Genomic DNA, 27588 nt, shown 5'->3' on the forward strand with positions numbered 1-27588 from the left:
AGTTGGTGTAGATGGGCTTCCGGAAGGGTTTTCCCTTGGAAAAGACGAAGGCCACAATGATGCAGTTGACAGAGGACAGTGGCCACAGCGTTGTGTCTTCGTAACTGAGGACGCTGCTCTGAGCACTGCTCATGGTACCATTTTCCCCTGGGCTGGTGGGGAACGTGGTCTGGTTCCCTGGAGAGCAGTGTCTGTAAGGTCACAACAGCATTTTATTCCCACTCTCTCCAGCATCAGTGAGCATCAAACAGCAATTTGCTCTTTTTTCCAACCCAGCTTCCTATAATAACCAGGTATCGCCCACAGAAGTGAAAAGCATCCGTTAAAACAAGAACACCAAACAAACAAAACCCAAAAATCATCTTAGTTTTCTGATGTGCGCCAAAATCTTGTCTCTCAGGTGAGCAGCGACAGCAGTGTTTGAGAGATGTGGCTATGAAGCTGTGCGCCCCAGGTGCCTGCACGCCACTCTGGCACACTTGCCCTGGACACATCCGTGCAGCTGCAGAGAAATGGCCCTGGCTGAGCCCTGGCAAGCAGAGCATCCCCACTGAAAGGCCTCACTGGGCCTCCTTCTCTACCGGTTCATTTCTGTGTGATGATATGCTGGTCATTAATACATCTATTACAATAGAAATGTTATATGTGTATATAATACAGGATATTATTTGGCTCTGGAATACGGAGAGAGAGTTTTTACCTTTCTTAAACACAGAAACAAGCTGGCTTCTGACTTTGCAACCATTTTTTAAACCAACTTGGCTTCCAGAAAATCCTGGCCTCAGGGCTGTTTACTTCTTGGAAGAGCTGTGTAGCCAGACCCCAGGAGAGGGTGCAAAGAGGAGCAGAGGAAGGCTGCTCAGCCCCAGCCGCTATCCAGTAGTGCCACAGCATAGCACAGCCCCATGGCCTACGCATCCCCACTTCTCCTTCATTTCCAGATGGGCAGCGTCCTCCACGTTTCAGAGGAGGCATTCGAAAAATGTATGTGTTAGCCCTCGGACTGGCCCTTTAGATTGCAGTGTGGCATCTGCAGCAACATAATTCTGTCTTGGCAGTGCTCTGCTGAGTGCATACACAGCTGGGGGGTGGAAATCATCCCACTTGTTCCCTCAGTGTGCCCGGCTGCAGCCCATGGTGAGGCTGCGGTGTCTCCCACACACAGCAGTGACACGTTGTGCGAGCTGGAGATCAGAGACAAAAAGCAGGACGTACCTCTGGCTGGCCAGCGCTACATACCAGGGCTGCTGCTTCACCAGAAGGAAGCCACAGGTTTGCATGATTATGGTAAAGCACACGTTGAGGATGATGGAAAGCAGCAGTGGAGGAGAGATGAGCTGGCCAGGAGGACGATAAGGTCCCAGCTTTGGATAGGCTTCAGTCAGGCTCACTGGAGAGAAACCAGAGACATCTGCAGCCCATGGCAGCCCAGCCCACCAGCATCTCTCCGAGTTTGCTGGGCAAGCAGACCTGCACACAGACACCCCCCATCCACGCATCTAAGGGAAAGCTGCAAAGCCTGGCCCTAATAAGCAGGCAACAAAAGGCTCTGATCTCTGCTGTTTTCCACCTCAGCCTCCTCTGAATCCCCCCTCAGGAGAACACAGAGAGGAGATGGGGAATATCATCCTCACTTGCAGGCAAGGATCTCCCATGGGGTCTAAGAGCTGCACTGGGTCTCACACCAGGAACACACAGGAGACCAGGAGCTGGGGTTACGGTGTCTGAGCCCCACTACCAACCACCAGAGCAACTGCTCCTCTTCCAGCTGAGTCTCACATCCAAACTCTATCTGTTATGTACAGAGTTCTGCAGCTGTGTTTGCAAAGGACTGTGAGGTAAATCCTACACTCTGGGCCCTAGGAATCGCTCTAGCATCAGTGGTTATGATGTTACCAACAGCAGAACTTGTCTCCTTGTTTTAATTTTTATTGGAAAATTTAGTCAGCTATTTATACTCAAGCACGCAGACTTAGCTGGCTTCCCCAAGCTGCTTACTTGTTAGGCAAACCAGAAGGGTAATGACAACGTCTTGTATCAAATACTGGCGATTCCCAAAGATTTGCAGTTGCTGAAACACAAACAAAGGCAGCACCACCTGAGAACCAGTGACAACTTTGATGATACAAACTGTAGCATCTGATGCTATTTCAGGCAATCCCATAAGGACTAGCAAGCCCTGCTTGCCAGCTATCAGCCAGGTCCCACTGAACCCCTTGCTAATTCATAGGACTTGTAGGTGACCCAACGTTTGCCTGTTCTTTCCCCTTCTCCTGGCAGACATCAATGTCCCTGGTACCACTCAGATCAGCTCACGCTCTCCCCGTTCATAGTAATAGCAATGACAGCCAGAGTTTCACTTTGTGCCAGGTTTGAAATGTCTTTGGGTAGCGGTGATGTGGACAAAGCCGGTGTGTCCAAACTAGTGGCTGGGGAAGCTGTCCCTGTGTGGTGACCCACCAGTGCTCCCTGTGTGCCACCAAGGGCTGTGCCTCGCAGATTCACAACAGCTCACTTCGCTTTCTGCCCTTTACCCCCTGTGTGACTGCGCACAGAAGATGTGCAGCAGAAGTGGCCCAGAGTAAATCCATACAAGAATTTCCTTCGCTGTTTTTCTTTACAGCAAGTCCTGATCCTCAGCCTCTACCACCCAGCTAGGCAGGACTCACCCCTCTTCTATTTCCCCTTCTTCTTTTGGAAGAGATGAAGTTTCATCACTGGGTTTTTTCCCTGATTCTGGGGGCCCTACAATCTACCCTGACGTTAATTGTCCACCTTTTCACATCTTTGTTATTCCTTGAGGCCCTGTATGCCTTTTCTTCCCTGCTGAGTAACACCGCTAAAGATAAAAACCTACGGTGAGCACAGCGTACTGAAAAAAGATGGGCATGAAACACTTACCCAATACAGCAGAGCGGTACCAACAAACTGAATCAGGCCGTAAAGGGTCAGGTATTTAACCACAGCAAAGGAAGCAACCAAAGCAGCTCGACCTTCCCTGCTCAAAACACAAAACAAAGCTAAAATCTCCACTCACAGTTACGGCATTGTGGGTTTTCATGCTACAGATGGTTTCTGCTTCTAGGTAGGGTAACTCCTTTTGTTTAGGATCTCTAAGAAGAATAGAAAGAAGTTCAAATTCCGTAGACAAATATTGTGGCTTTAAAATACTGCAGAGCCACTTAACTAGCCTTCACCTGCAGTGTCTTGTTTCCTTGTTTTAATTCTGCAGCCACAATTTTAATCCTTGGATTCAGCTTCTTCATTACTAATTAGCTCAACAGTTTCGGGAATTAAACGCATTTCTAGACAAACATGTAGCTGTTTTTGCATACATTTCATTAAATGGCATTATCACGGGCTGTTCCATGATGGTGGGCTGCATATGGGTATCAATATTTTAAAGTAAGGACAAGCAAATCTATTCTGTGGTCACTCTTATAGCTGCCATTTCATGTGACTGTCCTGCTGTACCTGTTCCAGCCACCATGGGCAATGCTCTCCCAAAACCACAAATAAACCTCCCAGCACTGGAATCTGAGGATCAAAACCAATTCAAAAACCCTTCTGCTGTATTTTATATAGTTACTGAGGAATTAGGTTTGGTTTTTAAGCATTTTTGAGGGTAGCGCACGCCCACTCACAACCCCACACGCTGAGCTCAGAGCAGGCGGCAGCACCCCGAGACTGCTCTGGGGCAGCACCCGGCAAACTCACCTGATCAGCTCCGGCACACACTGGATATTGGGGATTTGGGAGGTGAAAGGCGAGGCCACGGATGCCTCCTGCTCTGACAGCGATATTCCTGCATGGGCCACTTTCAGAGCCTGAAATCCACAGGAGTAAGAAGATGGAGGGACATCCATCCACCCGTCCCACCCCGTGCAGCATGTTTACTGGTGCTTTACAAGTTTTGCTTCAAGTGCCCTTTGTAATTTATCCTCCTCTGTTCTGTGGCCCAGCTGATCACATTTTCCAGATATCTTCCCTTCCCTGGAGCTGACATATTTCTTTTGTTCATTTAATCCCATTATACCCATTATACAATCCTTTGAACTACCCTGTATGCTGTTTCCCACACTGGAGTTTGTGCATACCTCTCCTGCTAAAGAGTCTCCTAAAGTATTTAAATTACCATTTTTATCCTCCTCCTGTTCCTTTCAATCTCCTGTTCACATTTCTTTTATTGCTGCCTTATGAGCTCCTTGTCACCTGGCCTTGTCACCTCTGGTTTAGTGCTCAGGTGTAGGCTATGGACAGCTTCTACAAAGCAAGCTAATGCACTATTATAAAATCATACTATGGTGACATTTATTATAATAATATACTAGATAATAGAATAACTGTTTTTATGGCCAAGACTCTCAAATTTGCAATTATAAAATTTGAACAGATGTGTAAGAAGAAGTCCCTTGCCCCTATTTCTGAGGGGAAATGAGAACAGTAATCCTCTATTAACGTGTATGTTGGCATTTTTTAAAAAGCATGTAGATAGTATTTCACAGTGACACGCTGACTGCGCGTACCCAGGCCCTCACTTGGGAAATGCCAGTGACAAGTGGTGCTGGGCAGCCTCTGGTCACAGCACTCCTCAGGTTGAAAGAGATGCAATTTAACAAGAATGGGAGATGAGCTCCTACGTACCCCGCAGTCGTTGGCGCCGTCACCACACATACCCACGTAGTAACTGTTGGAGAAAGAAGAAGGAAAACACATAAACCTTGCACGTTGCTGTTAGATCCCGTGGTGGAGGGCCTGTTGGCTTAGCACTTGCGGGTACATTTTATGTTGGCCCTGAAGAGGGCAGCGGCTGCTTCCAGAGGACAAGTTGTGTATGGGGAGACGGGGCAGAGTGCACAGGGCAAAATGAGGATTAAGTTTTGAAAGAGGCTATAATGGGGAAGGGAACGCTGCCACTTTATTCCAGACAGTGTTTTCCCCTTGGTACCAGGGGCCATGGAAAGAGAGCAGGGTGTGCATGTTTACAGCAGCTCCTGTGGCTGCAGCTTGGCTTTTACCAGCATTTTCTACTTGACTTTGTCTTTGTAGACCCAAAGACACAGGAATTCCTGAAATAATACAGCAGCACCCAAACCACCACACATCAGGTCCCTCTGAGAGGACAGGGACCTTCATCCCCAGAGGAGGCACCTCATAACCAATAACTTTCTTTTACAGAAAGGTATCACATCTTGTTTATGCTTAGCGAGCACTATCTTTCACAGAATCACAGAATGTTAGGAGTTGGAAGGGACCTCGAAAGCTCCCCCAGTCCAACCCCTGCCAGAGCAGGATCACCAGAGCAGTCACACAGGAACACGGCCAGGCGGGTTTTGAATGTCTGCAGAGAAGGAGACTCCACAACCTCTCTGGGCAGCCTGGGCCATGCTCTGGCACCCTCACACTGACAAAGTTTGTCCTCATGTTCAGGCTGAACCTCCTATGCTCCAGCTTGGGACCATTGCCCCTTGTCCTGGCATTGGACATCCCAGAGCAGAGCCTGGCTCCTTCCTCCTGACACTCGCCCTTTCCCAATGGATCCCCAGGAATGAGGGCGCCCCTCAGTCTCCTCTGCTCCAAGCTAAAGAGCCTCAGCTCCCTCAGCCGCTCCTCATAAGGGAGATGCTCCACTCCCTCCATCATCTCTGCGGCTCTGCTGGACTCTTTCAAGCAATTCCCTCTCCTTCTTGAACTGAGGGCCCAGAACTGAACACACTATTCCAGATGTGTTCTGAGCAGGGCAGAGCAGAGGGGCAGGAGAACTTCTCTGCCCTACAACCACCCCTTCTCATACACCCCAGGATGCCCTTGGCCTTCTTGGCTGCAAGAGCACAGTGCTGGCTTTAGTTAGTGTAAGTCCTGTTTGCAGGAGGAAACACTCCTTTGGGAGCCCTGCAGGAGCGCCTTTGGTGTCAGACTCCCAACTTCATCAGGTTGTTTTCAGCTTTGCTAAAGCTACAGCCAGGACAGCACCAGCAGCTGTGCAGGAGTTGCTGGGGAGGAGGAGGGCTATTTGAATATGTGGGGCTCTGGCCCTGTATTTTCATCTCAACCTCCTTTAATGCTGCCTTCTGTACTGCACTGGAGAGAAGAGGCGCCTAAGTCTGGGTGAGGGGTGCAGGCACTCCTGATGCAGAGGGATCCCTGTAGGAGAACTGAGTGGAAGGCGGCCACAAAGGATGCAAACAGGGGCTGCATGTGGAGGAAGGGGTGATCGAAAAGATGGGCTTGGAGCAGTGCTAGCTGGGACTATCACACTTCAAAGAAAACATATTCCTGGTCTGGTTCAGAAACAAAACAAAAAAGAACCTTACTTGAGTTTCTGAAACTCTTCAATGAGGCTGGACTTCTGGCCAGGAGACATCCTAGCAAAGACAGTCGCATTCACCAGTATCTGCAAGAAAGAGCAACAGGCTGCCTTGGGCAGGCATTTGTGCCTCCATCGCTCCACCAAGGCAGGATCAGACCTCCCTGATGGGTGCCTAACACTTGTAAAACATTCTAATCCCATCTCCCAAACTCCACTATGGTTTTGCTGCCCTTAGGGTTCAGGTTTCCTCTAACATTGGATTTATCCTGCTGTTTTCTGCCTTGCTGACTCTGTAGGAGATGCTGGGAAGCCAGCGATCACCATGTGCTCTGCGGCAGCCTTCAGAGCAGCAAGGCGTTGTGAGTGTTTCCCAGGTGCAGAACAGATGGCTGATGACAGCAGCAATAACACTGCTCAGCCTGAGGCTTCTCCTACCTGAAAATCTGGCCGAAGAGTATAAAAATCAAAAAATCTGTCCCAGCACCAGCTTTTTTATGGACAGGGTGACAGCAGTTGAAGATTTCTGCTGCTAGATGTGGGTATTTTGTGTTCCTGATGCCCCTGCTGAGCAGAGGCCACTGACAGCTGTGGCAGTGGCACATAGGAATGGGGTTGACGTTTTTAATTAAACTGAAATGGAGAAGGTGACTGTGGAGTAACTCCACTGCACAGCTGCTCGCAGCACCACAGCCACCCCTGTCATTGGAGGTCTTAAAAGACACAGCAAGCAAGCTGTTTGGGTTAAGCCTGAGGATTGGTGGGAGGCTGCCCGGAGCTGTCAAAATGTGAAGTGACGGCAGTACAGCTACCGACAGAAAAACACCTTTCACCAGCCAGAACACCACTGCCACTTAATAAAACAGGGAGGGCAAGTAAGTGCTTTGTTTCCCCTGAACTTACTTTTGGCAGCAAGCTATAGAAGTGCTTTATGACAACCTGATAGGACTTTCCATTCATTGCGAAATGGTAGTTGCAGGTTTCTCCTTCCAAGGTGATCTTTTCCTCAGTATTAGCACACACCTCCTAGGAAACAAGACAGCATTTATTCTCAGATGGAGGTCGTAACATGCCATTTCACTTCCACCTTGTCAGCCTCCCACCAGGCAACCAGGGACACAGCCTTCTGCAGCATCCTTTTGCAAAACTTTATGCCTGGCAGTACTCGGATTTCTAGCTGTGTTTCCACACATCACTAATCCCAGTTAGCCACAGGCTGCTAGTTCAGACACCAAAGTTCTGTCCAGCAAATTGTCACACAGACCACTATGTATAATGGCGTTAACTCTGCACACTTCAAGCGTAAATGTAGTGGCCACTGCATCTGCAAAACCTTGCCAGTTATTCGTGTAATTATTTTGCATGTTGCTCTGAGCAAAGAGACGCTGTATTAATTATTTCTCCTTAACAGGTGTATGGTCCAGACCACACCTCCATGTACCCTGGGGTAGATATGAACTAGCCCTCAGGTAGATATGAACTAGCCCTTAGCAAGGAACCCAGGCCTAAGGTGCCCAGACATTAGACATTAATTAGACATTAAAAGCTTTATTAATTCCCCCTGGCAACTGAAAGCAACCATCCCTGGCTCTGCTTACATGGGGAACAGCTGTGTTTGCTTTGCTGTCTTCTGCCAATCGCCAGGCAATGGAAGCTGGAGCAGAGCCCTGTGGTTCACTGGCTTCGACGAGGATGACTTTGCTGCCTGTGTGAATCATACCCGCGTTCCTGGCCACTGTGACAGCTGTCTGCAGGTTGTCCCCTGCAAGGATAGCAGAGAGGCAGGCTCCTCACATCTGCCATAGCACGGCAGCAGCCCATGTAGAGACCACAGGCGTGCAATGAAGGATGCTGGAGGAGCGAATCTCTCTCCTGTGTGCACCAGCACAGCCACAGGAGCAGCCGGGGGGGATTTACCTGTGACCATGACGCTCCTGATGCGGGCAGCAGCCAGCTCTTGTAGCACAAGCTTTGTCTCTTGCTTCAGGCAGTTTTCCATCACCAGAAGGCCCAGGAACGTCAGCCCAGACTCTGCCTCCTCTCTTGGAGCAAGGACAGAAACACACGTGCTGTTTCCCAGGGACAGCACAGGGAGCTAGACTTTCCCTGCTGGTTTTGTTCAACAGGAAAGCTGTGCTTAGTGGGAAACACGCTTGCTCTACAGGGAAACACAACTGCTATGACTTCAAGACAAGCAGTGCTCAACAACCGCCAACATCTCTGCAGGTTCAGCCAAGCTGCTGCTCTGCTGCATTGCTTTTTCTAGGAAGGAGCAATGCAGCAGAGATGTGCGTGCAGAGAGAGGGACAGAGATTTGCAGGAACTGGCTGGCTGAAACCCACAGATTATGGCATACAGAAATCCTATTGCAGCCTCAATTCATTGCCATACAGAAGCACAATGACCAGCTTTCACTTCTCTTTGATAACAGGTTCTGAAATTCAGCTCAGTGAGCCTTGCAAGAGCAGTAGTAAAGCAGGCAGTTAACGGTGTAATCAGCAGCTGCTGAGAGGGAGGTGTTACATGGTACAGCTTCCCAAGAGGCTCCCTTTGGCAGTAGAGGAGGAGAAGGTTTGGGTCAGGGCAGGTTGTAAGTAGATAGGAAAGCAACCCCACAGTGATACCAGTGGCTCATCGGCACACCTTACCTCTCTAGGTTGCTCATGTCCACATCCTTTCCTAGGTTTAGCACTTTATGGGCCAGGGCAATGACTCTGAAGCCTTGGCTTGTGTACGTCTTAAGCTCCTTTAAGAAATTAGCTGGGACTGTTTACAGGAGAAAAAGTTTCATAGTTAGAGTATTCCACCCTTGCCGATTGCTTTTCTAGGGTTAAATGCCTGAGCTTTACACCACTTTATGTCCTCAGTTACAGCACTGTGGCCTCTCATAGAAGCCAGCTCTTTTTTATCAAGGCTCTGTAACTGACTGTTCAAGTAAGTGATCTGTGCATCTGTTTTAACCTTTTAAAATGCATGTTAAAGTGCAAGTAAATAAAATTAATTACTGGATAGAGATCAAATGTCTGACTTCATAATTCTGTCCTGAGCTTTACTGCATACATGCTGAGTGACTGAGGAAACTGTTTTTGTTTATGCCTTACTGTGAGAATGCCTCCCAGATCCTAAATTTCCGATTCTCTGATTGTTCCCGTGACTCTAAAAGCAAGGACTTCCTTTTAACTTTTCAGTACTCACTGTGTACTGCAATCACAGCTTTACAGTGCAGTACCCAATTATTCATTAAGCTGTAATCAATATAGAAACTATCAAAACAGGATAAAGAGGAGCTATTCAGAAACCTGAGAAAGTGCAACATAATTTTGAAGACATTTTTTCTGACTGATGTTGACTTGTTTAGAGGTTTGTGACATTAAATCTTAGGTGGTTCTAAACTAAGTCCCTCAAAACCATATTCACCTGTTTTCAGGTCAGTGCCATCTGAAATAACAAACCACAGAGCCACAGTTGGTACTGTGTTTGCTTGGCATCCTTTTGAGGTATTTGGTGAATGTGACCCGAGTTTAAAGTTTGCGGACAAATTTGAGTATAAGCCCATAATATTGTTCACATACAAAAAAGAAAAGCCTATATTTACTCACAGAGAGAGGACAGAAGTCTTGGCTTGAGTGCTAATACCAATTACCCTTAATAACAGTAATTTGCATGGCCACAGCAAGTTTCCCATCACTGAGATAGAAAGCCTTTGCAAACTGGGTCAGTAACTCAGTGCTGAATTGAGTAATAAATTAGCAGGAAATTTAAGAACTTGTACAGCACAACACACTTGCTGTGACATACGCAATTACCACGATCCTACGTCTGCTCTGGGTATCTTGACATATCAACGTTATTTATGTGCTGCATCTTCAGCTGATGCAAGTCAGATAAGGGCTGTATAGGGGCTGAACCTGAGGCAGTGCATCTCACTAGCTGCTGGGCTGTGTGCATCTTTAACTTAGAAACAAGCAATGAAATCTTGTTTGTAGTATTAACTAATGCCATTTAATAAGCCCAAGGCTTGCTCGTGGGAAGAGTCATACGCATGCAATTGCAATGTGGCAGGAGTGAGTGCTGAAAAGCTTTTAGGATTAGAGCCCCAACATAAACTCTGGTTTGGATTAAGTCCAAATAAACGTCGTGAAGTTGCCCTTTCCCAGTTCCATACCAGTTTCTTGTCGACAAAAGCTGGACACTATTTCTGGTGCTCCTTTCATGTACAGGTCACACTGCTCATCTCCGATCTTCTGTGCAACAACAGACATCCTCTGCAGCCCAGAAGAAAATGGGAATTGATGTAGGATTGCTATTCCTTCCACGGGAGCCTGGAGAGGTCAGGAAAGTGAGAAGTTATTTGAATTACTGATTGCACAAAGCAAAACCATTCTGAACTTCAGCTCAAGCAATCGCCTTCTTGCTAAGGCGATTTATTATTAATAGGAGATTATTTCACTTCTGCTGCCTGCTGCCTATGGTATCAGATCACCGATTATAAGTTTAGGAACCACAGTCTCAACAACTCAGTGTCCTTCCCAGGAACCTCAGTGTTTTTCTTTTTATTTAACTGGTTTTCCAGGCTTTATCCCATTCTTTCTCTTAATAATCACATATTAGTGTAATATTCCTGCACTTACAGTCATGGGAACTGAAATTTGATGTGTTACACTGACATTACCATGGGAACAGAGCAATCCTAGAAACAAGACTGATTTCTTTGTTGCCACAGCACTGTGGTCCTAGTGTTGCTAGCAGAAATCACACTCCCTCCACCGAGAGGACGCTGGCTGGTTCAACATTTGGACTGAAAATACAACCATTTTCAAACCTTGGAGCTTCCCAAGTGTACTTTTCACAGGAAGAGAGAAGCAAACACCACCGTGCTTTGGGGTGATGCTGATAAATCCGCTAGTGGGGTTGCATGACCATTGCCAGCAGGACTCATGGGCTCATGTCCATGCTTCTCGATGTAATGCCTTGGCCTTACTCATACTGCCTCCTCCTGCAGAAGAACTCAAGTTTCAGACATTTACGCTGTTTATACGGTTTCTCTGCATTAGTTTCCACTTAAACTGATTGCGCAGTTTCATTTTGCCAGCAGCTTTACAGGGTGAGGACTTAGAGAAGTCTGTATCTTTCATTAGCACAAATAGTGGAGTTGCAAATTAGAGGCTTTTAAGGCACATGAAGTGCTTCAGATGCCACTTCAGAGCAGTATCTCCACTTTAATCAGAATGTGTTTCTCTGGTCCTATGCTTCCAGGGTGTTTCGGGAGAAGATGCAACACAGCACCAAGAGTAGATGAAAGACATTTTGCAACCTGTAGCTCAGGTAAATGGAATGAATAGTGCACGTGCTAAGAGTTTGCACAAGTTGCAGGTTGAAAACACAGATATAAATTATCAGAAAGAACTGGACTTACACTGCTGGCCTTCGGTCCTGGTTTAACGATGCAGGTATCAAAGGCACCAGTCCCATCCTGAGCTGTGCAGGAGTCATCTATCTCCTGTACAAGGAAAAATGTTATTTCTGAGACTTTTTTGCTTCACACTTGTCTGTCAAAGCAAGGGCATCAGCACAAGGGCGTTTCCCCCTCACTGCTGGCACCCAGTTGCAGAAGTTATGATCTAACACGTCTTCCTACCCATAGTCACTGACAGCTTCCCTGTAGCCTTATCCTTAGCAGAAGCTTATGTGGCCTTTGTCTCTTGACTTGACACAAGCCTTATGAGGAGCGGCTGAGGGAACTGGGCTTGTTTAGCCTGGAGAAGAGAAGGCTGAGGCGAGACCTCATCACCACCTACAACTGCCTCAAGGGAGCTTGTAGAGAGGTGGGTGCTGGTCTCTTCTCCCAGGTGATGGGGGATAGAACAAGGGGAAACGGCACCAAGCTGTGCCAAGGGAGGCTCAGGTTAGAGATAAGGAGGAAGTGCTTTACTGAGAGGGTCGTCAGAAGCTGGACCAGGCTGCCCAGGGAGGTGGTGGAGTCACCATCCCTGGATGTGTTTAAAGAGCGGGTAGATGAGGTACTTAAGGATATGGTTTAGGGGGTAGACAGGAATGGTTGGACGTGATGATCTCAGAGGTCTTTTCCAACCGAGCGATTCTGTGATTCTGAGAGTAAAAACCTGTGTGAATTTTTGGCATTTCTCTAAACTCAAGTTCCACATAAATTTAATGCCATATCAATGATGAAGGGAGAAAAAAATTAATAATCCTTATCTAGCTGGTTTTATCTTCCAGTCTTCTGCTTTTAAAAGACTCTCAGTGGTGTTCTGTCCAGAAACAAGGTGGTAATTGTCATTGTAGGATGCTTTCAGCCCTCCAGCTCTGTTATTTCACGTGCTGCCGAGACTCATTCACCCTCCCAGTCCCCTTCTGATGTCATGTGGCTCTGCTGCTGCCTGCTCTTCTCCAGGAGCGAGCATCAGCCTGATGACTTCCCACAGTGCTGCTGATTAATCAATCACTTATTGATTAATCTCTCTTGAGCAAAAGGCCAAAGGAAAAAAGATGACGAGGCGGATAACTGCAGAGACCCAGAGCCCCTCCAGGCTAGGACACAGCAGGGAGAAGAGCAGCCCCTTTCCTTCTCATGCCTCCTCTCTACCAAAGCAACTCTCAGTCTCCATAGATCAGCCCCAAGGCTCAATCTCTCACCATTTCCTCCTGAAGTCTCTCTGAGAGTTGCTGTTCACTCAGCTGGAGGCTCCAGCCTTGGTTTCTCCACGAGGATGTCTCTTTGCTAATCAGAGATTACAGCCTTTAGCATAAGGGCATAGCAACCTGCCTGTGCTTTTCCTTGGCTGCCTTGCACTCTCTGCACCACGCAGCTAACAGCGTGGTCTCCTCATCTGCTTCCAGCAAGCAGCAGCAAGGCTCCCCCTCTGCTTCCTTACACTCCAGTGTTTCAAAATCAGATTAGGAGAGCAAATGCAGGCAGCCCAAAGGAAAACGATGGCTGGACTATCAAAAAAACAGCCATAGTGCTGCAAATCTGTCATGAGGTTCTTAGAAACAACAGAGCAAATTACAGCTGTTATGACAAGGACTGCAAAGGAGTTTCCACTACAGGCATATATTTGAGATTTACTTGTGGGTAAACCCCCATGGGCTTGGTTAGGGTTCCATGCTTTGGATGTGTGCAGAGGATGTGCGTCACATTACCCAGTGTGTGGCCTCAAACATTTTGAGGTCCAGCGGATCTCCCTCAATCTTCTTATCCAAAACAATCAGGGAATGACAGCTCGCCATGGCACCGCACACAGGTCCCCAGGGCAGAGGAGTGCTGGATGGGAACTTATGGATTTTCTGAAACCTGATTAGAAGCAGAAGGTTAGTGACAGTGCTTATAAGAGGGATGCAGGGACACAAGTTGTCAGCTAGTGCATACAGCTGCTGTTCTGCTGCATTCAGTGGAGCTGACCCAAATAACTGCAAGCAACATGCCATTCTTCCCACCCTTCTGGTAACAGGTCAGGTGCATTCAGGAGACCCAAGAATTAATCGGCAGAAGTTCAACTTCATATGAAGTAACTGAGACATTTAAACACTCAGAGGGGCTGGCACAGAAGTCCTGCTTGGCAATTGCTCTTTGGTACTAGACAAAGCAGAGAAGACACTATGGGAGAGGAAACAACTTGCAAGAGGGCTCTCAAAGAAGTCTGGCAATGTGCTCTAGGAGACTTCTGAAGCTGCAGCATGGAAAGGGGGTGCATCTGCTCGGGCTGCTGCTGTGAACCCAGCAGGGTGGACAAGCACTGGCAGCTCACTCTCAGCACCCTTGGGAGTGATGTGGGAGAGCCCTGAGGAGCCTGACCTTCACTCCCAGCTGTAGATTTTACACCTGCATTGCCACAGATATCAGATGCTTGTCCTTCACACCTTGGTTTTAATAATGGGTATGTTGGCTGACTCCAATTGAGTTACACTAAGGCATGCTGTCAAAGATTCATGCCCCCAATTCCTTTCTGCAGAAAGCCTTGAGGTTTATTCTCTCCTTGGCTCTGCAGTACAGACTGAACACCTGTGAAGCTGGGCTGGCTGAAGACTCTATAATTTCATCCTGAAAGTTATTTCTCGGAGTCCTCTCTTCTCACACACACATTTTTCCCCTCTAAGAAACTGGCTGGCTGACAAGCTGGATTTGCCAGACCACAACACAGCCCATTACCATTTAGGCTGGCATGTTAGGGAGAAATTTAAATAGATTTTATTTACCTTTGATCACCACTAGCATCCCCTGTCACTTACACAGGCACAGTGAAATGCATCTGGAAATGAGCAGTGTGACAGCTCGCAGCTCTATTGAAAGGAACAATGAATCCAGGACCTGTTTTCCCTCTGGGACATCTAAGTCTGTTCTGTTTCCAGCAAATTATACCTTGTTCTCAGCCTAGTCATAATTGGCTTATTAATTAATTAATACTTGAGAGACACTGTGAAGCTGCTAAACACCACATAAAACCAATAAACATTTATATCTTATTAAATGTACAATAGGATGTTTTGTAAGTTTAATGAAATTCCTTTACTGTCATTGCCCCGCAGTATTCAGCTTAGCTGACAGCTAGTCTTACAACATGTTTAAAAATGTGAAATTTAAGAAAGAGCGATTATGCAAATAGGCTAATGAGATCAAGGCAGACAGCAACAGCTCCTCCTTGCGTTTTGGCAAGCCACCAGCACTGGCTCCCAGCTGGCTGCACATTGGACATGTCTGCAAAGGCACTTACATTTTGATACTTTGCAGAGGTTTGGGGGCTTTTTTTATTACATGAATGTATTCTGAGATACAGACCCAGTTTTGTTCTGCTGCTCATGTGACCTGACACCACTTGCAAGGCTTCCTTGGTGGAAATCGCTCTGGCACAACCATGAGCTTTCTGCCTTTTGTGGGCTCCAAGCCTGTTCAACGTGCTCCGACTCAGTGTGGCCTCCCTGCTGCGCTGGAGGTGGGCCAAGAAGAGATTTGCTATGTGCCTACGGTTTGGTCCCACTGGAAGAGTATTTTATTGGTTGACACTTATTAATCTCTTCTCATTAATTTGCATCAGATAGTAATTTTCTCTCTGTCCTTTGAGAAAGTATTGGGAATGTGATTTTTCTCCTCTCACAATGAATTCATCCTTCCATTCATTACAGCATGATTATCTCTGTGGTGTTGAAGTATCTGATATATTAACAAGTACTAATGAAACCTGGGAGTTGATATGGGGTGTGTGAATTGTCCTGGCCAATGCAAAAGATTAATATTTCCAGTTTATCATAACAGGCGCTGCAGAGCTGAAGTCCATTATTGTATTATAGTAAAACGAGTTAAATAGTATAATGTTGAGTACAGTCAAGTTTAAAGTTTACATAGTGGTTGTTTCCTGAGGATTTCAGCGGTCTTTGGGCTTGGAATTGAGATGGAGCCTGCTATGGGCTTGAGGGAGTCCCTAAGGATGCCTGAGCTTTGCAGGTCTGATCTGTGGTCTCACAGATTTCTCACAGCATTTACAGAAGGTACGCGAGGTTCGATAGGTCGGCAACACTTAATTTCAGCAGAAGGAGCAGTATCCTAACATTTAAATGATGAAAGGTTTATTGACCAGATTAAGAATATTTATTGAACTGTGCTCCGAATGACATAATTGAAAAGCTCTGTGCATATTCTCCAAATCCCCTCAGAGTCATTAAAAGCACTCATGCTGCTGCTGGCTTCTGTTTGACTTGAATTAGCAGCGACCTTTATGGCTACGCCTGTCTTTTATCCCCCCCCCTGCCACAACAGCACCCAGATGCCCTTCTCGGAGGGAAGGAGCTTAGTAGGGATCAGGGACACCCACTGTGCTCTGCCTTCCCAGATAGCTCTTGCTGCATGCTATTTGCTGCCTCTCCATATCCTATGCAACTGCCTCCCTCCTACCTAGACATACGGGCAGTACATTCACACAGGAGATTAGTTCTCGCTAAACAAAACCCTTCCTTACCGGCTTCCTTCGGAAGGAACGATGCCCCACAGGTCCAGTCCATCTTCTGTCAGCGTGCCTGTCTAAATTGAAATAAATATCTAGTTACTCTGCTATTGCCCACCCCTTGCCCCATCCCCAGCGGTCCTTCCCCAGCTCCCAGGCAGGGTAAGGAAAGCCTCCTGCCCACAGTGTGACCCTGCTGCATGGGCACTTGTTGAGGATTTTTCCCTGGGTTTGGATCAGGCAGACAGGGTGGAAAAAAAAACAACCCATACAAATTCCACGTTCCTAGCAGCTCCCAGCATCTTTCAGGGTCCCATATAGCACCTTACTTTGTCAAAGCAAGCAAGGTTGATCTGCCCGCAGATATTAATCCTCTGTGGGCTGATGCAGAAAATCTTCTTTTTCTTCAGCCTCCTTTGAGCATAAACAGTGCCTGTTGTCAAGGCAGCAGGGATAGCGGGAGGCACAGCCACGGTGAGGAGGAGGAGGGACATGGCCACCACGTCTGCCACTGGCTTCTGCAAACAGCGAGAGCAACAGGGGTGGTGGAGTGGGAACTGCCTCCCTCCACTGCTACTGCTGCACTGGGGGAGTCTGACCCTCCTGCCCAGAAACAGTGCAACCCAGGCTCTGCCCCTGCGGATGACAGATTTATTCTACTTTGTTCTGTTCACCTCCCCCTCCATTTCTGGTATCTGAAAACTGAATTACAGATGTGAACAATATTCCAAGGATCTTGCCTGACTGAGGGGTCAGAGCTGGTGCCTGCAGCGTGGAGGCATCCCTCGTACTTACCTTGTGGGACATGAACACACATACAGCGTAGATGAGTCCCAACACACCAATGGCAGAGAGGCCTACGATGAACTTGAAGGCATCTCTGTAGAGTTTGAAGTTCACTGGCTTGGGGTAGAGGATGGATCTCACCAGGTCGCCTTTGGCTGTATTGAACCCTGCGTGAAGACGTGTGCCATATGATGCATATGTGACACAGCGGCATCGTACCGTGTCAGTGCTGTTCGAAAACAGGTCACACTGCACAAGCCTTGGCCATCGGGTGGCAAGAAGCACTTCTCAGAGACAGCAGACCTGTGCTGGACTTGAACTACAAAGAGAAAGTAGCTCTCCTACCAACCTCCAGGGCTGCCACTTTCCCTCAGCTGCTTAGCAAATGAGAAAAGAAATACCGGTTTGCAGCACAACAGCTCTTGCTGGCCCTCTGCCCATCGGCTTCGTCTGTATGACTTCTGTCCCACAGAAGAGGACGTGTCTCCGATAGTCTTCCATGCTGTGGGTTTTCCAGGGCGTTGCACTCTCCGTGAGGGGCAAGGGGGTCTTAGTAACCGGAATGCTTTCACCTAAGAACAACAGCATGCAGCTTCACTTAAAGGGGATTTAAAAGTCTAACAGATTCTGCATATTAAAAAACGACAGCACCCTGTAGTTCCTTAATCTTGCCTGACTAATTAGCTCGCTTGAGTAAGTACGTGTGGATTTATGGTGACAACCATTATGGTTTTAGTTCCAGAGAACATCAGATTGTTTCTTTGAGCATCTTGTATCGAGGAGCTTCGGTCAAATTTTGTCCCTGAACTAAGGTTATGCCTTGTAGTGGCTTGATGTTTAGGTATAGCACTGATCCCCGCTGTGCTCTTACATTGCCTGCTTGAACAGAACTGCCACAAGACCAGAATCCAAAATCTCAAAAAATACATATTCAGTGTATTTGAGTATTTTCACTTTCTACTCCTGACAGTATATTAATCCTAGTTGTTTTAAATGTGAATAAGAAACACACATTATACAGTGGCAGCGTTCAAAAGCCCAAGACAACTGTGAATTATTCAAACCACAGTTTTGCTACCTCCTGCTGCAAACTGTTCTACTAAATAGTAAACAATTTGCTGTCAGAACAGATAGAGACATCTCCCTGACAGAGAACCTGCACAGGGCCTTAGCATTTCAAACTCCAAGGCTGCACCTGTGAGCACCCCTTCATTCACAATGCAGCTTCCATCAATCAGGACAGCATCGCATGGGAGAGAGATCTTTTTTCCGCCTAAAAGAAACGCGTCTCCAGGAACTAAGTAACGAGACTCCAGCTCTTTGCAACCTGTAGAACAATACAAAAATTGACTTTACTTGTACACAAGTTCTGGGCAATTAAACAAAAAGTCTCAAGACACACATAACATCACTAAACTTCGACACTGCGTAATTTAAGGCCAGTAATTCTTAGAAACAATACTGGCTGAAAAGCAACAGCACAAAGCTCCTCTCTTGTCTAAACATTCCCCAAGTGGGTGTCTTCAGTTTCATTTGCATAGTGTCCATAAAACACTCTGACCAAGAAAACCTATCCCAGGCTTTTACATCTCCATCACCCTAGCAATTGCCCATCTCAACATCTCTGGTAGGCAAAAAATAGCTATAATCCCTATTTTATGGCCAAGGAACTGAGATGCAGGAAAGAAAGCACATGCCTCAGTGGGAGCCATATAGCTAGACTCGTTGAAAAATCACAAGTTGCCTAATGAGGCTGTGAAAGCAGCCTATAGCAGAGGAGGGAAGCAGGTCTTGGAAGGCCAGAGTTGTTATCTAGCTGCTTGTTTGTGAAATTAAATTTTCCAAGCTGTTCTCAGCTCTAAACACAAATTACTAGGTGCACCTGTATCATTACAGATGCTGCAGATACAGATGCTAATGATATGGATGCATCATTACTGCTCCGCATAGGCTGTGCCCACACTTCTCACTGCCCTGCCCGCCTCACCTCCCTCTGCCCCATTCTCCCCACAGCTCGCCCTTCACGTTTCAGCAGTAGAAACCAACAGGAGCTGTGCAATTCCAGATACATTTCAACACATTAGTTAATTATACAGGCTGGTGAGGAAAATGAGATGCAGGTGAGTCACCTTCGTTCTTGGTGCAGACTGTAACCCGGACTTTGTTATGCTCCTCAACAAGGTCATGCAGCTTGGTAGACTGCTGTTGATGGGAAAGCAATTACAGTGTTGAAACACCAATACTCAAGTGAAGCAGTAGGTTACAACTCAGCGATGATGCTAACATCACAGAAACTGAACTCTGCTGCGTTATCCAGGGGAGGTTTCACATCGCTTGTTAGAAGTCTGAATGAAAGTTCACTGAGTTAACCTAGAACAAGCTGCTGTGGAAACACAGACCTAATTTTCTGTTTGCTTCTCATTCATGCTGCTGTATTTCCCTCAGCTTTCAAGGTGCTATTCCTGCTTCAAGTCAGTCTCCTTAGCTGCAACATTGCTATATGCTGCCCTCTAGTAGAGGGTTTCTTTGTACTCAGCAGTTTTATCCTGGCTATGAGACTATCAACAGGACAACCAAGTTGTAAAGGCTATCATTACAAAGCTGCCATTACAAGAAGAAAAACAGAAATTCTACTTCAGCTGGGTGACTGTGCTTTGCCAGTTTTTGCAAACTAATTCAGACAATAACATATCCTGAGATAATGATGAAGTCAACTGTCATTGCAAGGCCATTAGCGAGAATGCCTTATCTTGATTTAAAAGTTGCAGCTGCAAAAATCTAATCCCCAAGTGTGGATTTCTTCATTAGCGTTGCTCATGTGAAGGTGTCAAGCCAGTCTGAAGAATATCTGTAGGCCCCAAACATTGTAATTCTTCCTGCCAAAATTATCAGTCACACAATAAAACCAGCCTTGCCCAACCAAGCTGGATGGACCATATCTGTTCTTTGTGCTCAGCAACTCCAGGACAGACACCAACACTTTAAGTTCAAAGGTGCAAATAGAGATATTAGTCAGAGATACAAAAATGTGACGCGCAGACAACACACCTGTGCTGGCGAAAGCCCCAGCTATTCACAAGCCCTCACTGACATCAGTGTGAGGGCTGGAACAAGGCAACGCCAGAAGCGTGTCCTTGGCAGGGCAGAGGATGCGCAGGAGCTGTGCTCATCAGCACAGCACATCACTGAGCACACACTGCCCCAAGTCCCATGAGCCTGGGGGCCTGGGAAAAGGCAGGGAACGTGATGCGTGCCTCTACCAGCCCAGGGAAAAGCAGAGTCGATTCAAACGAAAGCCAGCTCCTGGAAGGGCAAATGATTGCCTCCTCTGGGACAGCACTTTACAGGGCAGTTTGCTATGCCACCTTCTCAAGTAAACTTTAAAAGGGCTGAGCCTTGCCTTTCCCCAGTAACTCAGTTCAGGAACAATGATTTTAGCAGTGAATTTGGAGGCGATGTGAGCCGTGCCTGGCGCTGAAGCAGCATGTGAGCACAACAGTCAGGTCAGTGCACCCCAGAGCTGCTGTTCCTTCACCCCTGCCATCACCTCTAACCACATCACGCTGCCTGCAGGAACTGTAATTCTCAACGCTGTCCTCTAGTCCTTATATTTTTCCTGAAGATTAACAAAACATTTACCAGGACTCAGGAATCCCCAGTTAATTTTTACTTTTAAATCTGAGCAATACAGAGGAATGTGAAAACTTAACATCCAAACCTGAGAGAGTAAAATGTTGCCTGCCAGACTCTTGTGCCTATTACTTTTTCCCGTCTGTGCTTTCATTCGCAAAGTTTCTCTTTTTTCTCTATTTCAGCCTTTTTTTGTGTGATTTTTGCCTTCCCCAGATCTTAAAGTGGGTTCAGAAATCAAGGGCATGTTTTCCAAACTCCTAACAAGAGGATTTTTGCAATTCCAGCAGGATACACGAGTAACCTCATCTGGCTGCATGAGGATACTCAATGGCAGGCAAACATCGCATGAGGCTCAGCTCAAATTATTTGCCTTTGCCATAGAGGCTGAAGGTTTCAGGTTTATCACAGGTGAGTGCTTTAGGTCAAAAAGTGAATGAGCTGAGACTATTAAAAAAAAAATCTTCCCAGCAGCTGTATCTATGACAGAAGTGTTGAACAAACTTGAGAAATACAAAAGCCATGTTTCTATTTGCTGTTAAGACCTGTTATTTAGCAAACCTTAAGAGGAGCGAATCTTCCTGAAATGACAGTAGCAGCCAGACTCATGGTATGGTCCCCCTTCAAAAAAGTCTTACAAACCCCAGGTATCAGACTTCAATCTTCTTTAATTCTTGGGAAGTTCAAGACCTAGGTATGACCCTTCTAACTCCTCTATAGAAATAAATCTGTAGGAATACAGCGGGATACACAGCAATAAAAAATAACCAGAGAGAGCATATGAATAGCTACTTGTGTCTGTGACAGATGAAATTGCCAGCGGAGCGCAGGATGGGGCACCGGCAGACTCACCTGCCTGAGGTCGTACACAGTTAAGCCAACAGAAATGACCGACAGGATTATGATGGCCACCGAATACTCAACGTAGCCCTGGCTCAGCCACAGCGTGAGGGTGAAGGCTTGGAACACATAGAAGGGGTTTAAAATCTGCAAACGCAAATGTAACGCTTGTCAGGGGATAAGATAACACACATCAGGGGAGATCGAGTGTGGGAAGAGGTGAGAACACTCCATTACAGCATCCAGGAGTCTTAAACACCAATTTGAAGGGCTGTTTTGCCATCCCAAGGCAGCATTCTTTCATGGCAGTTTCAGAGCATTAATAGCCTCCAGCTCTGAACTTACCAGCTTACACGTAGTTCATGTGTTTGTATTAAAAGCTGTTGCTAACCAGTCACTATGCAGCAGCGTCTATGCTGGCAACTTTAAGTCAGACTTAAGGGACTAAGCCAGTTGTTTTCCCACTGTAGGCATCTAACAAAGGTGACCTTAACATTTCTGAGACTAAGTAACTGCTGAACAGGAGATACGACCCAAATGTGAAAAAAAGACCAAATTACGGTAAATTGTTTTAATACTTTGTGATTTAAGAAAGTCATTATGAATATGATATTTATTTGGGAAAATAAAAATGGCAAAGAAGGATTAAGGGTCTGCGAGGTTATCAGTAACCGGTCTTACACCGCAGCTAAAATGCAAGTTTGATTTTCTTATACTTCCATCCTGTTGGCTACTCTACATTGCATCAGTCTTACAGTACCAGTTATTACTCACTCTAATGTGTTATGCTGAAACAGGCAACAGGCTCCACTGAAGTCTGAGAATATAATCCTGGTTAATGTGGTATCTAGCTAACACCAGAAGAATTCAACGAAGTTTTTCAGAGATTTGCCCACCACTTGGCTTGTCTGAAGAAGTGAGACTGCTGTAGAGCTGGTATAACTAAAATAGCCACTGAAAGAGCTTTCCGCATAAAGATTGGAACTGAAATGAATTATTCATCTGACGAATTTGGTCCCTCAATGAAAATTTAATACTTTCTTTGACATTCAGTAGGACAAAGAGACAGACACTAAATCAGGATGGCAGTCTTTGGCCACTGAAGCTGAACCTGGACTGAAATACTACAAGTTTATGAGGACCAGTCTGCCTCCAGGCACCACCATTAATATTTCAAACATGAAGCTTCAGCCTTGGATGGAAGTGCAAAGTTCAAATTAAATGAACTTTCTAGAGTGCTACACTGGAGTTCTCTTCAAAACCATCTCCAGGGGACACTGAAAGGTTGGCGACATCAAATCCAACCAATTCCAGGAGCCCTGGAGCTTTTCCTTTATTTTGTAGGGTTTCAAACAAAATCCACTTAAAGTTCATGCTAGCTTGGAGTCCCAGCATTCATAGCTCTTTTCCATTTTAAAGACATTCATGTAGCATCCATAATCCACTGAAGTGAACACAGATGAGACGACAGTATCCTGTATGCAAAGCCTCTGCTTACAGTTCGGCGAAAAGATACTTCTAGCATTTCTATGTGCAAACTCAGCAAGAAACCACCCATACGTGTCTGTCCTCTTATCCACAAAATGTGTTTGTTCTGTCCTCTGTAGAGGAAGAACAGTCTTGCAGTGTGACCTTACTTATGCAGGAAAAAAATTGTCTTGAGTCTATGTCTCAGGAGACAGGGAACTTATTAGGTGAGCAAGGCAATCATATAGGAATTCTATAGGAATTTTGTAGGTGTTTCCCTCCCAGATTTACACTGCTGTTGAGGCCACTTCTACCTTTGAACTACTAAAACAAGGCTGTTGAAGAGGAACAAGTATGTCTTAGTTGTACGAGCAAAATTTTCACTTCAGATCATTGTCAAGAGCCTACATGAAAGGACAGGGTTACTGATGTGGCTGCAGTCAGTCGTAGCAGTTGCAGAAAGCACAAACACTCCAAGTGCATGTCACTGCTCAGCCACAAGGCAAGATGTCCCAGCTCATGGGAGATGTTCAGTCAGGAATAAGGGCCTACAGCAGAGGACATCAGTCCCCACACTGCTGCTCTCCAAGAAGGGACACAGTCATCACAGGGGAAAGATTTAGGTGTTAGAAGTATGCAGCACCAAGCATCTCTTAACTTCATCTTCTTCCCTGTAACCTTCTGCCAGGAATGTGTACTAACAGCCATAAAAGGAGGCTCATCAACTTTCCTCCATGGCTCATACCTATGAAATATTAATCATCCTGTGAAACATCAATCATCCCATCCCAGTGTGCCCAGAAAAAGTCCCACCAAGTGCTAGTCTGACTTACTGACCTCTTTAAAAAGTAACTTCCAAATAGGACGAATTTCAACTTCGATGGCATTAGGCCCACATACCAGCTGCCTGTAGGAAGGTAGAGAAGAGTTCCCCATGTTATAGCTTAGTCATGTAGGGTAAGACTTCATGTGGAAAACTGTGCACCCAAATAACATTAACACTTATCTAAAAAAGTAAGTCCTGGGGGCAACCTATGGCTGAGTAGGAGAAATAAACCTGTCAGGAAGCTATTGTATCCAAGAAGACTTTACACAGAGGCAGAATTTCACTGTTTCCTTGCTGAAAAGATTATCAGTTTGCTGGTAAACCCTGTGATTAACTTTCCAGAGGGCTTTTAAGGGGAAAATGGCAAAAGAAGCCAGTCATGGCTTGCTGTGCCCTGAATCCCAGGTGGAACCAGTGGCATTTTCCCTAGACTCAGCCTGATATCACTGAGAAGATAATGAGCTCAACAGAGAGCAAGGGATAATGATTTTGCACCTTTCCAAATGCCACCCACGCAGTTTGCACTGCCTTACAAAGGTGAGTAGCAAGAAGCTCACATGAAATTGAAAGGAAGAATTAATAGGTCACACTGTCACCATTAGCTCATGCATCTGTAGACTGTACCTGATCTTCTGTTCTTCCCTCGTGAGGCCAGCTCCAAACTTGTGGTGTATGCTGTGACATGTGTTGCTGTCTTCTAATGATCTAGGATAACAGGAGAAAGTTCAGACGAAGGAGTCCTGTTGTAAAACCCACAAAGGGTTTCATAACAGGCTGCTGACACTCACCCAACTTTCTTGAATTCTTTTACAGAAAAGTCCCAAATATAACGGATTTTCTGCACCTGGATACATCTCACCTGCAAGACCAAATAGCAAAAATTCCTTCTGCCATTCAAGGGAAAAACCATCTCACTCTTACAGAAATGCTACCCCATGTTTTAGCAGAAAACTTGAGCTTATGTAAACAGGATTTACAGGAAGACACTGACAGAGCACCCTTGGGGGCCTCCAGGTGCCTTGGCTCCTATTGCCACCCACCTCCCCGCTGCCATCTTTCTTCTGCATCTTATAGATCACTTACCTTTAACTCTGGCTTCATTACGGCTCTGTTTATGACAGAGTCTTTATCAGCTACAAGAGGACAATCTGAATTAGTACCAACAGGTAGTGCCAATGTGGACAAATCAATCCAGGTCACCTTCTTCCGGGTGTATCTGTGAAACTCATCCTAGAGAAACAGAGCATAGTTCAGTGACAAGCCCAAAATGTTGCCTGTGGTAATGTTACCTGACTCTAGGAAGGACATACGAGATTCCCAGATAACTCCTATGGCATCATTGCAGTCATAGCAAATGTACTGCTAATCAGTAAAGCACTTTGAAGGCAATCTTGCAATCATCTACATTTGCTTTGATTCACGCTGCAGAGTAATTCCAGAGAAGATGAAACTAAACCAGAAGATACGCTTCAACAGCTCTGACTGAATATTCAGCCTACAAGATCAGACTAGAGCTAGTTGGAAGGTAAAGCCTTCTGAAATACTTCTGGTGTGCATATCGAGTCCTCAGCACTAGGTACTTTGCTCTACAAAACTCCTCTGATGCTGTGTTACTTGTTATACATCCATAGCCAAAAGCAACTCAGCTTTACTGCTATGGATATGTGTCAGACTGAATTGTCCTTTAATCAGTTTAGTGACATGTAACTAGTCACAATGAGCAATGGATTACCCATGTAGTGGTTTGAGTGCATTTATTTTAGGAATATCATTGCAATGTTGAGCATTAAGGGTCTTGAGCATCTGCTCTGATAGAATGGGGTTGAGTTTTAATTTACAATCATGGAGACCTAGAACACAACTCATGCCTAAAATCTAGCTCTCTAAAACCCCTCTCCTCAACATTCTCCAATAACTTCAAAGCAGAAAGGCTACCATCAGCCGCGACTTCTTGAGAGGATCCCTTCACTGAAGCCAGTTGGCTTACGAACATAAAAGAACTGAAAAGGCAGAGCTGTTTCACATAAAATGTTATTGGCAGAGGGCAGCTGGAATGGATGGTTTGCTTGGTGTTTGTTAACGTAAACATCTTCTACATGGTATTTCAAACTCTGCAAATAAAAATGGCTAGTTCTCTGAAGCTTGAACCAGTCCTGCCTCTCCACTTCCAAACATAGGAAGTGTTACAAACCTGCTACAGCATGCAGACAGACAGACAAGCTGCCCTGCTTGGGAAAACACTTGGTACTAATAACAATGTGCTAGGGGGGCTCACTTACTGTTGTTCTGAGCAGAACAGTATCTGCCTCTTCCAAGCTGCAGCAGATGCAGTTTGCCCACACATCCCACTCCGGCTTCCAGTAAAACAGCAGCAGCAGAGCCCCACAGGACAAGATGTACCCAGCAGTGCACAAGATTCTCTGCCAGCCTTGGGTTTTGTAGCCAAATATCTCCTGTACAGCAAAGAGAAAGCATTCTTTGTTACCAAAGTTTGACCTTGGTATTTGTTTATCAGGAAGACCAAGCTTATTGAAAAGAAAGGCTGCTGATTGAAGCCCTCACTCAAAACTTCTCAAGGTCATTTTTGGAAACCAGAGCTTGCTGATTGATACAGCGTAGTTCAGCATACAGCAGAGCTACTGAAAGGATGATGCTGCTGTATGCTGCTGGCAGAGGAGCATTCTCACATCATCTCTCCCTGTATTACTGAAGAATTAATGCCAGTCTGGAGGTTTTACCATCAAGACTGCAGCTGGCCCACCGTGGTAACACTTCACTCTGCAGTGCTAGCACCAGCCCTGCGTGCCACAAGGAGGATGTCTCCATGTGAACTTAGTGCTGACTGCTGAAATCTGCCTTGAGGAAAGAAAAGTGCCAAGCCCCAAGCAACTCCTCTCATATAGTGGACACCGTACCTACTGGTGTGTTATCTCCCACCACATACCTTATCTTGAAAACAAATACGGAAGGAGTCTTTGCTCTGTACACTCTCTTCCTCCAACTTATTTCCAAGGTTGTTTCTCATCTTCCCTATTTGCCCTTTCATTTTGATGGCCCAATAGTCACCTACTCAGTGAACTCCATTGCCTGTGAAGGAAGTTGGTAAGTCCATACCTTTATTTTTTCTCCTTGAGAACAACTTTGGATTTTTGTGCACTTTGGTTTGCTTTAAACTTGCCCATGGGGTAGTTAACAATAACTTTAAAGCCTGTAGCATAACTGGATCCTTCTCTACACACTGGTCACTTTCCCAGCCCTCTCAGCAGGGCATGAGGGAACGAGGGAGATAATCCATCCACAGCTGGTGGCTCACAGCATCCAGGGATGCTGACCCTCTGGAGATCACAGAATCACAGAATATTAGGAGTTGGAAGGGACCTGGAAAGCTCCCCCAGTCCAACCCCTGCCAGAGCAGGATCATCAGACCAGGTCACACAGGAACACGGCCAGGCGGGTTTTGAATGTCTGCAGAGAAGGAGACTCCACAACCTCTCTGGGCAGCCTGGGCCATGCTCTGTAACCCTCACAGTGAAAAGGTTTTTCCTCATGTTCAGGTTGAACCTCCTGTGCTCCAGCTTGGGACCATTGCCCCTTGTCCTGGCATTGGACATCACAGAGAAGAGCATGGCTCCTTCCTCCTGACACTCACTCTTTACAAATTTATAAACACTAAGGAGGTCACCCCTCAGTCTTCTCTGCTCCAAGCTAAAGAGACCCAGCTGCCTATGGAATATTTTATCTATTTCCCCATCCTGGTTAGGTTGTCTATAACAAACTCC

The 27588-nt window shown here is 46.1% G+C and overlaps 1 protein-coding gene across 1 annotated transcript; it reads right to left on the reverse strand.

Moving 5' to 3' along the window:
* On the reverse strand, positions 1-26834 carry ATP13A5 (ATPase type 13A5; the record flags this gene model as incomplete). The annotated part of the gene is made up of 27 exons (XM_010188618.1): positions 26754-26834; positions 26089-26262; positions 24893-25039; positions 24598-24668; positions 24434-24514; positions 23821-23890; positions 21529-21663; positions 19176-19248; positions 18242-18373; positions 17448-17618; positions 17056-17213; positions 16590-16778; positions 16276-16337; positions 13469-13619; positions 11724-11807; positions 10473-10629; positions 8956-9073; positions 8225-8349; positions 7906-8069; positions 7211-7333; positions 6315-6394; positions 4645-4687; positions 3718-3827; positions 2902-2998; positions 1999-2071; positions 1216-1390; positions 1-191 (listed from the first exon to the last, which is right to left on the reverse strand). Coding segments are annotated over exons 1-27 (3235 nt in total), but the record flags the coding sequence as incomplete, so codon positions are not given.
* Positions 26835-27588: the final 754 nt, after the last annotated feature.

The sequence above is a fragment of the Mesitornis unicolor genome, unplaced genomic scaffold (assembly GCF_000695765.1).
Source record: "Mesitornis unicolor isolate BGI_N332 unplaced genomic scaffold, ASM69576v1 scaffold52580, whole genome shotgun sequence".
NCBI lineage: Eukaryota > Metazoa > Chordata > Aves > Mesitornithiformes > Mesitornithidae > Mesitornis > Mesitornis unicolor.